This window comes from Mobula birostris, chromosome 5 (genome assembly GCF_030028105.1).
Source record: "Mobula birostris isolate sMobBir1 chromosome 5, sMobBir1.hap1, whole genome shotgun sequence".
Lineage (NCBI taxonomy): Eukaryota > Metazoa > Chordata > Chondrichthyes > Myliobatiformes > Myliobatidae > Mobula > Mobula birostris.
Window position 1 is genome coordinate 29441742 of NC_092374.1, and position 14460 is coordinate 29456201.

General features: G+C 42.1%; 1 protein-coding gene across 6 annotated transcripts in view; it reads left to right on the forward strand.

Moving 5' to 3' along the window:
• Window positions 1–14460, forward strand: part of snx25 (sorting nexin 25) — a 309072-nt gene that overhangs the window by 134509 nt on the left and 160103 nt on the right. For all 6 annotated transcript variants that reach the window (XM_072257752.1, XM_072257750.1, XM_072257754.1 and 3 more), the window contains exon 5: window positions 122–297. In XM_072257752.1, coding sequence (XP_072113853.1) covers window positions 122–297 — 176 coding nt within the window. The remainder of the gene's footprint in view (window positions 1–121; window positions 298–14460) is intronic.

The following is a 14460-nucleotide window of genomic DNA, read 5'->3' on the forward strand; positions in this document are numbered from 1 at the left end:
TAAAATTTATGGCATGATGAGTATCTCTGGAAGGGCTTTATTAAAAGCAAAATAATAAATGAGCAATATTCCTCATGTGTGAAATATGTTTCAATGTTTGATGTTGCCTGATTCCTTTTAGACAAGAGGAGCAGCAGCCAAAACCCTTTCCCCTACATCCATGCTTGAAGAGTTTTAAGGATGAGGACCAATTCCTGCGAAAATGCTCACGGGTTCTAGTGCTTTGCCTCTTAACGTCAAAAGATGTCTCATCCCGTAGCCTGCAGATTGTCCTTGCTGAAATATTAGCCATGAAAGGTAAGTGTGTGTCCTTTGAAATTGGGCTGCATACATCAACAAGCAGTTGCCACTATGTTTCAAGTCTCTGTGATCATCCCTCACTTCACTATATTTCCTGATGTTTTAAAGTTTGAACTAAAAATCTAGTGCTCACTAATAAATCACTTCTGTCTAAAGTGATGGCTTTATTTGAAATAGATAATTGAAATGTGCAGGAGCAAATAAAAAAAACGTACTATAAAATCCTTAACGCTAATCTGCTGTTAAGTTTTAGTGAAGTTGCTTGGAATTCTTGCCTTTATGTGTCAATAAGTAGATGGACAGATATCCTGCAACAGTGGTAACACCTCTGTTCAGGCTATTTATGGGAGTTCATTAGAATTGAAAGTAATTATTTTGGGGAGTATACTCAGAATCAATGTGTGCTTCATGTAACATTTCACTTGACTAAATGTATAAATGAACTGTTTGAGTTATGGTTTTGAAAATTGGGGAAACATTTCAGGAAACCTACTTCAGTTGTGTTTTGCAGTGGCAGGAGCCCTCGTGCTTCTTTAGATCCCTGCCTCCCCTGTGGTCGCTCTGTTCTTTTGAATTACTCTTACAGATATGTTTTAAGTATTTTTGTTAAAAATTGGACGGTTAATACGTAATGCCATAGAGTTGTTTCTTTTGTCCAGCTTGGTCAGGGCACCATTGCATTTTATTCCAGAATGGACAATTTCTTTTCAATCTTGATTTTGCTCAATGCTCCATTCCTGTATTGGCAGGATTTGTTTTGTGTATTAATGGGTCTCAACACCTGGAATGCGAAATTATTTTGAATGTTTTTCAATTTTATTCCCCAGCTACACTTAAGAAGGAAAGAGTTGTATAATGTCTCTTTTTTTTGTCAATGTACAGAATTTTACAATTAGAATTTTTTTTAAAATTTTTAATCTGACGAGGCCCATGTTAAATAAAGCTCTGGATAGCTACATAGCATATTTTGCATTGGCATGCTATTTTGCTTCAGCAGCAAGACTTGAGGCTATAAACTGCTTTTGAGAGGAAGAATATTAATAATATTGTTTAATTTAAAATATGGTGAGGTACTTTATCAGTCAAATGACCTTGCTTCCCAGACTCGGATTCTGGCTATATTATGTTCATTCTTTGATTCCTGTTCTGCTTCTTCCAGTATCTTCTGGAACTGTGAGCTGCTCTGGTAAAACCTAAGTGTGTACCACATATAAAGACAGTATTTGCATGAAGTTCTTTGCCCCAGAAGGTATTTCAGACCTGAATACTCAGAAAATTGAGTGAAACTGCATAACCAATCAGACAATTTTTTTGAAATAATCTTTGTCCAAGTCCACTGGCTGGACTCGTTTGCTCATTTCAATATATATGTTTTTTTTACCCTAAAACCTAAACCAATGTGGATAACTTCACTCACCTCAACTCTGAACTGATTTCACAACCTTCATGCTCACTTTCATGGATTCGACAACTCGTGTTCATAGTATTTTTTTTCATTATTTATACATTTTGTTGTCTTTTATACTTTGGTTTATTATTCTTTATTTATGTATATTTTTGTATAAATTCTATTGTATTTCTTTACTTTCCTGTAAATGCCTGCAAGAAAATGAATCTCAAGTTGACATATAATATTTTGGTAATAAATTTACTTTGACTTTGCCTTTGAATCATTCTCGCCTCAACCATGGCTGGATGTGTGTGTGTGTGTGTGTGTGTGTGTGTATATATATATATATAGTGTGTGTGTGTGTATATATATATATAGTGTGTGTGTATATATATATATAGTGTGTGTGTGTGTATATATATATATATATATATATATATATATATATATAGAGTGTGTATATATATATATATAGTGTACACACACACACACACATATTTTATTGTCGCCAAACAATTGATACTAGAACGTATAATCATCACAGCGATATTTCATTCTGCACTTCCCACTCCCTGGATTACAAATATTAAATATTAAAAATATTAAAAGTAGTAAAAATTAGTAAATATTAAAAATTTAAATTATAAATCATAAATTGAAAATAGAAAAATGGAAAGTAAGGTAGTGCAAAACAACTGAGAGGCAGGTCCAAATATTTGGAGGGTACGGCCCAGATCCGGGTCAGGATCCGTTCAGCAGTCTTATCACAGTTGGAAGGAAGCTGTTCCCAAATCTGGCCGTATGAGTCTTCAAGCTCCTGAGCCTGGCATTTATAGCAAGAGAATTCGAGTACAGGAGCAGGGAGGTACTACTGCAGTTGTACAAGGCCTTGGTGAGACCACACCTGGAGTATTGTGTGCAGTCTTGGTCCCCTAATCTGAGGAAAGACATCCTTGCCATAGAGGGAGTACAAAGAGGGTTCACCAGATTGATTCCTGGGATGGCAGGACTTTCATATGATGAAAGACTGGATGAACTAGGCTTATACTCGTTGGAATTTACAAGATTGAGGGGGGATCTGATTGAAACGTATAAAATCCTAAAGGGATTGGACAGGCTAGATGCAGGAAGATTGTTCCCGATGTTGGGGAAGTCCAGAACGAGGGGTCACAGTTTGAGGATAAAGGGGAAGCCTTTTAGGACTGAGATTAGGAAAAACTTTTTCACACAGCCGCAGAATATGCTGACTGGTGAATCTGTGGAATTCTCTGCCACAGGAAACAGTTGAGGCCAGTTCATTGGCTATATTTAAGAGGGAGTTAGAAGGCTGGTGCAGGGGTCTGAGTTGGATGATCAGCCATGATCATACTGAATGGCGGTGCAGGCTTGAAGGGCCGAATGGCCTACTCCTGCACCTATTTTCTATGTTTCTATGTTTCTCCCGGAGGGAAAAGGGACGAAAAATGTGTTGGCTGGGTGGGTCGTGTCCTTGATTATCCTGGCAGCACTGCTCCGACAGCGTGCGGTGTGAAGTGAGTCCACGGACGGAAGATTGGTTTGTGTGATGTGCTGCACCGTGTTCATGATCTTCTGCAGCTTCTTTCAGTCTTGGACAGGACAACTTCCATACCCGGTTGTGATGCACCCTAGAAGAATGCTTTCTACGGTGCATCTATAAAAATTAGTGAGATAAATACATATACACATACGCACACACGCGTGCACACACACACACATACTGGGAGTAATCCACAGATTATTATCTTGGAGTTCCTGCTCTTCAGCCTCTTCTCTAACTCCCTATGCTCACTGAGCAGGATCTTTTGATCTGCGACATCTTGGACTCTAGCACCTGGGAGGCATTACATCATCCTGGCTTCCCTCTCACAGCCGCAGAATATGCTGACTGTCCCCCTAACTATTGAGTCTTCTATCACTATCACGCTGTCTGACTTTACCCTTACCTGCTGAGCCTAAGAGCTAGCCACCGTGCCACTGGTCTGGCTGCAGCTAGTCATCATCATTATGTATCTTGTATGACATGGGCTATCATGGTCTATGACCATGATTGTTCCTGGCAAATTTTTCTACAGAAGTGGCTTGCCATTGCTTTCTTCTGGGTAGTGTCTTAACAAGACAGGTGACCCCAGCCATTATCAATAGCCTTCAGAGATTATCTGTCTGGAATCAGTGGTCGCATAATTTAGGACTAGTCATACAACAGCTAATCCTATGACCATCAACCTCCTGTGCTCCCATGGCTTCATGTGTACCTGATCAGGGGCTTAGCAGGTGCTATACCTTGGCCAAGGGTGACCTGCAGGCTAGTGGAGGGAAGGAGAACCTTGCACCTCCTTTGGTAGAGATGTATCTTCACCCTGCCACCAAGGCTGCTGCCGCTTTGCCCTAATAAGTCATCTCCTGGCAGTCCTTAAATGGGTATACTTGTTGCTGAGAGGAATAGCCACAGGGAACCCGGCACTGACTGCTGATTCCTCTCACTTACCCTGGTGGTCACCCATCTATTATCTGAAGATTGCACTCTGGGTGTGACCACCTCAGTAAAAATCTCATTGATGAGCTTTTCAGCTTCCTGGCTGGTGCTGAGTACATTCAGCTGCAGCTCCACTTCCTTGACCTTGTCAGTCAGGAGCTGAAGTTGGGTGTACTTCCTGCACATGTAGTCATCAAGGAAACTGCTAGGTACCCAGAAATCACACATTTTTCTCACAGGAGTAGTATTCTACTGCCTGACCTACCATCCTGCCTACACTTGTTAAACAGTATCTCTAACTTCTCAAGCTTAAGTCCTAGCCTCTGCCTGTTCTGGCCCCCCTTTTGAGCCAAACTATGACCACTGGAACACTTTCCCATTCATACAATGGCCACTCTGCTTACACCTCACTTCTTTCTATTGGCCCCTGCTGAATGCCTAAAAGATCATGATGATTGCAGCTCGCCAAAAAGTTCTGAAATGCTCCAACGCAGCCTCACCAGTGAATGACCTCTCACAGTGATTGCAGCCCACCGATAAAGGGCTAATAACATTCTGAAGGATCTGCCTCACCCTGCTCATGGATTCTTTGTCTCACTCCAGTCAAAGAGGAAGCTATGTAGCATCCACGCCAGGACCATCAGACTCATAAACAGTTATTTACACCAAGCAGTATGGCTGATCAATACCTTCACCACTCACCCACCCTTCCATGGCCCCAACCACCACTACTGTATCACTTACTGTCTGAGTCTCCTTTTGTACAGACACTCTTGTGCCAAGCTTCACTTTGTGGACCTACAATCAACCTATGTATATAAGCTATCTTACGTATGTATTTATATTTATTGTGTTTTTTGTTATTATTGTGCTCCTTGTCTTATTGTGTTTTTTTGTGTGGAGCAATAATTATTTCGTTCCTCTTTATACTTGTGTACTGGAACTGACATTAAACAATCTTGAATACTGTGTTGGAATGTCCATTGGGTGAAGGGCATATGAGCAAGATGAATTTTGAGATGAAAATGGATAGGATTTCCTGATCTGCTTCACCTCAAACTGTGCCACTCTGTCAGTCAACTGCCCAATGGGGATGCTCAGCCTCACGTTCTTTGGTTTTCACTTCAGTTACTCTACAGAAATATAATGGCATTACCCAAAACTCTTCAGTGTTGATCCTTGGAAAAAGTTCAAAGAATAGAAATATGAAATAGAACAGCAATTTCTGGAGATACCGAACAGCATACATGGAAAGGGAAATAGAATGGAATGGATTTTTACAAGAGGAAGAGTGGAAGGAAATGTAGTTGAGATAATGGTGGGAATCCTGTATGTTTGTAACTGATGTTAATCACTCACCCTTCCCCTAAGGTGGAGAAGGTGATCTGAAAGGGAAGGGAAGAATCTGGGAAGGATCACGTGAAGCAGCATGGCAGCAAAATTTATGAGTTCGTTCTGAGTGCAGGGAGAAGTACCAATGCACTTATTGTATGCCAGGGAAAAGACTCTTGTAGGATTGAAGTGCAGTCTGTTCCACTCACCCCATGAAAGGATGTGTGTAGCTTGGTGCTCGTGATTTTTACATAGCCAGTCTTCAGCCTGAGGAAAGTGAGTGGAATTGAAGGAGAAGTTGTTCAATGTGAGAATGAGTTTTCCCAGGAGGATGAGTTGGTGGAAGGAAACCATTTGGCATTTTGGCTGTACAAAGGAAAAAAAAAGTGGGGTGCTTTATAGTGTGGGATGGATGTGTATAGCGAATGTTTACCCATGTTAAAGATGAAGCATTTGGGACCAGGGAAATGGAAACTTTAGTGTCAGAGACATCACAAGGTTCTCAAATACAAGTGGGTAGGGACTGGACCAGTGGAGAAAGAATGGAGTTGAGGTTGGAAGAAGTTTAGTGGTGCAAAAGCAGGCTGAAACAATGGGTGTGCATGGACAATTCTACTTGTGGATATTAGGCAGGAGGTAGAAGGAAGTTGTGAAGTGCTGAGAGGCTACAAGCCTGAACCAGGAGTGTTTGGTTCAGGGGAAGTTATAAGGATGTGTCAGAGAACTGACGTTTGGCCTTAGAGATCAGTTAGAGATAGAAATTAATTTGTCAGACCACAACAGAAAGAAATTTTGTCAGTGCCTTTGAAGACAATGTCAGTGTTTGTCCTTGGTGAGCAGAGTACTGCAAGTTCGAAGGTGGTAAAGGGTGGTCAAGGAGACTGGAGTCCCATCAGTAAATAACAATGACTAGATTTGTATCACACAGGAGGCCAGGGTGTTAAGAGGTCTTGGTGGATTGGGAATTCTGGAAACAGGAAAAAGTCATCAGTCTTGGGTGAAGGGAAAAAATCTTGTCTCCCCACCTTGATAAATTCCAAGCACGGCATGACACTGAACTCTTCTTCCACTCTCTCAGGCAAGGGATTGGATGTGGAGACCGAGGTAGATCGAAAGAGTATGATGTCATACTGTGCTTGGAATTTTTTAAGGTGGGGAAATAGGAGAATGAAGCTGAGGACTGATCATTTGGGATTAGAGACAAGAAACTCTGACTGTCTACCGAAAACATGGCCAATGATAAAACTAAGTAGAGAGGTATGGTTAGTGGAAAGTAAGGTGGGGGTGGTCAGGAGGGATAAGTGGAATTAGTTCTTGGCGTTTACAATCCTTGATATTTGAATGGAAGGAAAAAATGTTGCCTACTGCAGCACCGAGTGAGGGGGAGAATACAGTGGCATGCCACTTTAAGACAGAGTAGGTGAACGTTATTGCAGAGGGTGGTCAAGAGTGTATATGTACCAATATATGGAATTAAGCATGGATCTCAGGATGAGATGAAAACAGTGCCTTGAGAAACGCTGAAGGATATGACATACCTGTGATCCTGGATTAGCTCTAATCCTTACTTACTATAAGGTGTTGAGGATTTGACCTGATCTAGTTCTTCTGTGTCACAACAACGCAATTCTTAACTGAATCGTAAAAGTTTATCAATAAAATGCAGCTTTTGACATTATGAATAACAATGCTCTGGCTGTCATCAGTTTAGTGAGCTTGACTTGACACATTGTTCAAACTAGTTGCCTGCTCCTCATATCTACTTGCATGCACCTATCCCAGGTGTAAAGGACCAGGCTTATGGACTGCCTATATCCTTGTGAATGGTGGTAGTGTGATGCTCAGGCCCTGACCTCTGAATACTGTGATGGACTATTGCTTTTGTCAAAGCCTATACTGTAGCTGCTTGAATAATTTTTATATGTCTTTAACATTCACATTGTTGTCAATTATTTAAAAATAAATAATTTAATAGAGACAATTAAAATTGGTTAAAATGCTTATTTTAAAGAAAATATCTACTCTTTGATTTGTAGTTCATGTGTTAATCACCCCGCTGAAGGGAATTAGATCCTTTGCCTTGTGTAACCTGATGATTGATTCTTTAGGTTAATTCTACCGGGAAGACTAAGTGTCACTATAGTACTGCACGTGAGTCTTAACAATGACAGTGGACTTTATAGCACGTGTGCTTAAATCTGTGACTTCCTCCAACTGGAATGTTTGAAGATAGCCAGGAAGATTGTCCTATTAATTGTAGGATGTTTATTTATTTTTTTAGTGATACAGTGTGGAGTTGGCCCCTCCAGCCCTTCCAGCCGTGCCACCCTAGCAACCCCACAACACTGATTTTTACCTTAACCTAATCACGGGACAATTTACAAGGACCAAGTAACCTACTTGGTATTTCTTTGGACTGTGGGAGGGAACTAGAGCATGTGGGGAAAACCCATGCATTTCACAGGAAGGATGTACAGAGACTCCCTAAATTCTAGTAAGTCACAATTGGCCTAATTCTTTCATCCCAGGAATCAATCTTTTAAAATTACATTCTACAGCATGTACATCCCTCCTTGAATAAGAAAGTCTAACCTACCCACACTACACAAGGTGTAGTCTCATCAAAGTCCTCTTTCACCCTTTCACTATAAAGACGAACATGCAGTTTGTCACTTTAATTGCCTGCTGTTTCTGCATACTTAGTTTCATTTTCACTGACTAGTGTACTAGAATATCTAGGTCTCATTACACTTCATCAATCCTAATCTATTCTCCTATCAGATAACCTGCCTTTCTGTTTGTGCCACAAAGGAAGATAACTTCATTTCTGTCCACGTTACACTGCATCTGCAATACATACACCTATTAAGTCAACCTGTCAAAAGCAATCTAGACTCCAGAGCCTCTGCATTCTCCTCAGAAATTGTGTTTTATCCAACTTTATGTGTTCACATACTTGGAGGTATCCAATTTATTCCCTTGTTTAAATTTAGTATATTGTGAATAGTTGTGGTCTAACGACTGAACTGTGTGCCAATTGACAAAGGAGACATATTACTACACTTTCCTGTTTATGAACCATTTCCCTGTCCCTGTCTGTACACTTAATATGTTGTAATTTTGTACACTAACATATCATATATGTCGGGGAGTGGCCTTGTCGAGGGAAGTGCCTTGTGAGAAAAGTGCAAGTCTTTGTCTTCGGCGAAGAGGCTGAGGATGGATACTACTCCACAGTTGGTGAGGGTGAGAAGTGGTGAAGAAATGACCGCTAGGCTGAATCAGTGTGCTGCGTGCATGATGCAGCACTGGAGAAGCAATTGGATGATCTCAGATTTATATGGGAAAATGAGAGTTTTCTGGACAGGACCTACAGCGAGGTTGTTACACTGAGGATACCGGAAGAGAGAAGGGGGGCGACAATGAAGAAGGAAAGGATGTTTGAAGTACCGGAGACCCCAGGGGATGTACCACTCATAAACAGGTTCACCCTCTTGGAAGCTGTTGGGACAGAAGACACTGCCAGCCTGAGAGGCGGTCAGGTCTACGAGTCGAAAATTGGCGCTGAACAAAGCCAAGTAGACAGACATCAGGCAGAGCCGTGGTAGTAGGGGACTCCATAGTGAGAGGTACAGAAAGGGGTTTCTGCGGCAACAGGCGAGATTTAAGGATGGTGTGTTGCCTCCCTAGTGCCAGGATCCAGGACGTCACGGACCGGGTAAAGGGAATCCCCAAGGGTGAAGGTGAACATCCGGAAGTGGTGGTGCATGTCGGCACAAATGACGTGGGGAAGAAGAGGAAAGACATTCTACAGCGTGACTTTAGAGAACTCGGAAGACGGCTGAAAAGCAGGACTTCCAGGGTGGTTATCTCCGGTTTGCTTCCAGTTCCTTGTGCTGAAGAGGGCAGGAACAGGGAGATAATGGATCTGAATGTGTGGCTGAGGAACTGGTGCAGGAAGCAAGGATTTACAATCTTGGACCACTGGGGTATGTTTTGGGGTAAGGATGAATTGTACAAAAGGGACGGGTTGTACCTTAATGGGTGGAGGACCAGAATTCTGGCAGGCAGGTTTGCCTCTGCAACACGGGTGTGTTTAAACTAAGTAGTGGGGGGGAGGGGATGAACTGGAAATATAAGGATGGAGTTAAAGGGACAGTGAGAATAAGGAAAGTTAAGAAAGACAACAGAATCGATGGAGCAGAAAGCTCGAGAAGGGATTGTACAGTATGGCCAAGTGAAATAGGAATTGATATGGGAGGTGAGGGGAGTAATGAATTCAAAGTATTGTATATGGATGCACGGAGTATAAGAAATAAAGTGGATGAGCTTGAGGCACAGTTGGAAATTGGTAAGTATGATGTTGTGGGAATAACAGAGACATGGCTTCAAGTGGACAGGGACTGGGAAATGAATATTCAAGGTATACGTCCTATCGAAAGGACAGACTGATGGGCAGAGGGAGTGGGCTGGCTCTGTTGGTGAGGAATGATATTCAGTCCCTTGCGAGGGGGGACATAGAATCAGGAGACATAGAGTCAGTATGGATAGAACTGAGAAATTCTAAGGGTGGAAAGACCCTAATGGGAGTTATCTACAGGCCCCCGAACAGTAGCCTGGATGTAGGGTGTGAGTTGAATCAAGAGTTAAAATTGGCATGTCGCAAAGGTAATGCTACAGTTGTTATGGGGGATTTCAACATGCAGGTAGACTGGAAGAATCAGGTTGGTACTGGACCTCAAGAAAGGGAGTTTGTAGAGTGACTCTGAGATGGATTCTTAGAACAGCTTGTACTGGAGCCTACCAGAGAGAAGGCAGTTCTAGATTTAGTGTTGTGCAATGAACTGGATTTGTTCAGGGACCTTGAGGTACAGGAGCTATTAGGAGGTAGTGACCATAATAGGATAAGTTTTAATCTACAATTTGAGAGGGAGAAGGGAAAATCGGAAGTGTCAGTATTACAGTTGAACAAAGGGAACTATGGAGCTATGAGGGAGGAGCTGGCCAAAGATCAATGGAACAGTACCCTAGCGAGGATGACAGTGGAACAACAATGGCAGGTATTTCTGGGAATAATGCAGAAGGTGCAGGATCAGTTCATTCCAAAGAGGAAGAAAGATCCTAAGGGGAGTAAGGGGAGGCCGTGGCTGACAAGAGAAGTAATGGACAGTATAAAAATAAAAGAGAAGAAGTATAACATAGCAAAGACAAGTGGGAAGCCGGAGGATTGGAAAACTTTTAAAGAGCAACAGAAGATAACTAAAAAGGTAATACGCGAAGAAAAAATGAGGTACGAAGGTAAACTGGCCAAGAATATAAAGGAGGATAGTAAAAGCTTCTTTAGGTATGTGAAAAGGAAAAAGATAGTTAAGACCAAAGTTGGGCCCTTGAAGACAAAAGGGTGAATTTATTATGGGGAACAAGGAAGTGGCAGATGAGTTGAACAGGTACTTTGGATCTGTCTTCACTAGGGAAGACGCAAACAATCTCCCAGATGTAATAGTGGCCAAAGGACCTAAGGTAATGGATGAACTGAAGGAAATTTATATTAGGCAGGAAATAGTGTCGGATAGACTGTTGGGTCTGAAGGCTCATAAGTTCCCAAGACCTGATGGTCTGCATCCCAGGGTACTTAAGGAGGTGGCTTTAGAAATCGTGGATGCATTGGTAATCATTTTCCAATGTTCTATAGATTCGGGATCAGTTCCTGTCGATTGGAAGGTGGCTAATGTTGTCCCACTTTTCAAGAAAGGAGGGAGAGAGAAAACAGGGAATTATAGACCGGTTAGCCTGAGGTTAGTGGTGGGAAAGATGCTGGAGTCAATTATAAAAGATGAAATTACAACACATTTGGATGGTAGTAACAGGATAGGTCCGAGTCAGTATGGATTTATGAAGGGGAAATCGTGCTTGACTAGCCTTCTGGAATTTTTTGAGGATGTAACTATGAAAATGGACAAGGGAGAGCCAGTGGATGTAGTGTACCTGGACTTTCAGAAAGCCTTTGATAAAGATCCACACAGGAGATTAGTAGGCAAAATTAGGGCACATGGTATTGGGGGCAGAAAATTGGCTGGCTGACAGGAAACGAAGAGTAGCAATTAACGGGTCCCTTTCGGAATGGCAGGCGGTGACCAGTGGGGTACCGCAGGGTTCAGTGCTGGGACCGCAGCTGTTTACAATATACATTAATGATTTAGATGAAGGGATTAAAAGTAATATTAGCAAATTTGCAGATGACACAAAGCTGGGTGGCAGTGTGAAATGTGAGGAGGATGTCATGAGAATGCAGGGTGACTTGGACAGGCCGGATGAGTGGGTGGATGCATGGCAGATGCAGTTTAATGTGGATAAATGTGAAGTTATCCACTTTAGTGGTAAGAACAGGAAGGCAGATTATTATCTAAATGGAGTCAAGTTAGGAAAAGGGGAAGTACAACGAGATCTAGGTGTTCTTGTACATCAGTCACTAAAAGCAAGCATGCAGGTATAGCAGGCAGTGAAGAAACCTAATGGCATGCTGGCCTTCATAACAAGGGGAATTGAGTATAAGAGCAAAGAGCTGTATAGGGCCCTGGTGAGACCACACCTGGAGTATTGTGTGCAGTTTTGGTCTCCAAATTTGAGGAAGGACATTCTTGCTATTGAGGGAGTGCAGCGTAGGTTCACAAGGTTAATTCCCGGGATGGCTGGACTGTCATATGTTGAAAGATTGGAGCGACTGGGCTTGCATACACTGGAACTTAGAAGGATGAGAGGGGATCTGATTGAAACATATAAGATTATTAAGGGATTGGACGCACTGGAGGCAGAAAGCATGTTCCCGCTGATGGGTGAGTCCAGAACCAGAGGCCACAATTTAAGAATAAGGGGTAGGCCATTTAGAACGGAGTTGAGGAAAAACTTTTTCACCCAGAGAGTTGTGGATATGTGGAATGCTCTGCCCCAGAAGATAGTGGAGGCCAAGTCTCTGGATGTTTTCAAGAAAGAGATGGATAGAGCTCTTTAAGATAGTGGAATCTAAGGTTATGGGGATAAGGCAGGAACTGGACACTGATTGTGGATGATCAGCCATGATCACAGTGAATGGTGGTGCTGGCTCAAAGGGCTGAATGGCCTACTCCTGCACCTATTGTCTATTGTCTATATGGGAGCTTGTTGAAACCTGAAAGACCATATATGTCACAACCTTTGGTTCATCTCCATCCACTTTAGTTACAACCCCTAGAAAATTCTTGGATCTATAGCAACAAACACAACATGTAGGAGAAACTCAGCAGGTCAGGCAGCATCAATGAATCAAATCAACAGTTGATGTTTTAGGCTAAGATCCTCCTTCAGGACTGGAAAGGAAGGGGGAAGACACCTGAATAAAAAGGTGGGGGGGAAGGGAAGGGCAGGAAGATAGATAGATAAGTGAAGCCAGGCAGGTAGGAAAGGCAAGTGGTTGAAGAAGAAGGAATCTGATAGGAGAGGATAGTGGACTATAGGAGAATGGGAGGAAGGAGGGGACCCAGGCGGAGGCGATGGGCAGATGAGCAGAGTTAAGAAGCAAGGGTGGGAAATAGAAGAAAGGGAGAGGGATTTTTTTTAGCTAGAAGGCGAAACAATGTTTATTGCATCATGTTAGAGGCTATTTAGAATATAAGGTGTTGCTTCTCCACACTGATGGTGGCCTCATCGTAACACAAGAAGAGATCATGGACCGACATGTCAGAATGTGAATTAAAATGTTTGGGCACTGGGAAGTTCTGATTTTAGCAAATGGGTGGAGGTGCTTGATGGAGCAATCCCCCAATTTACGATGGGTTTGACAATGAAGTTGAGGCCGCATCAGGAACACTAGACACAATGGACAACTCCAGCAGGTTGTCTATGCTGGCATTGACAAGTCCTGTCACTCTTTTCCAAATCTTCCTTTATTATATCTTTTGTAATGTCTACTATCATTTCCCCTCCATTAGTTTTCTCCTCAACATGCATAGAAATAATTGGTTGCAAGTTGCTTAGATATTTTCAACCTGGATAAAGCTGAGTTTGTTTTCAAAATAAATATGAAAATGGCTTTGACTAAATGCCTATGATCAATGTAATGACTTAATAAATCTCAAAGCAGACAGAACAGAGGTATTAAATAGGTAGTGCAAAAAACAGAAAAATCTAGCAAGGTTGTGTTCATGGGCTCAATGTCCATTCAGAATTCAGGTGTCAGAGGGGAAAAAGCTATTCCTGAATGGTTGAGTGTGTGCCTTCAGGCTCCCGTACTTCCTTCCTGATGGTAGCAATGAGAACAAGTCATGACCTGGGTGATGGCAGTCCTTAATGATAGGTGCTGCCTTGTTGAGGCATTGCTTCTTGAAGATGTTCTTGATACTAATGTGCCCATGATGAAGCTGACTAAGTTTACAACTCTCTGCAGCTTACTTTGATCCTGTGCAGTAGCCTCGTCCTCCTCCCCCCCCCCGCCCCCCAATACCAGTGGGAGATGCAGCCAGTTGGAATGCTCTCCATGGTACATTTGTACAAACTTTTGATTGTTTTAGGTGACGTACCAAAACTCCTCAAACTCCAAATGAGATCTAGCCACTGTCATGCCTTATTTATAGCTGCATAGATATGTTGGGTCCAGGTTAGATCCTTAGAGATATTGACATCCAGGAACTTGAAATTGCTCACTCTAACATATGAGGAAAGTTGAGGAATGTGGACTCTTCCTCCTTTTCACTCTTCCCCTTTTGCCTCCCTTCCCCCTCAAAGCCCATCAATCAGTTTTTGCTTTTCAGTTATTTGGTTCATGTTTTCATTATTTTGGATTTTATAATGCATATGAACATGTTTATAAAATACTAAAACCTAAATATTTTGGCAGTTAACAAATTTGGGATCATTTTCTCGATTAAAACTTCACTTTTACAATTTGGAAATAGATTTTTCTGGGCAGTAT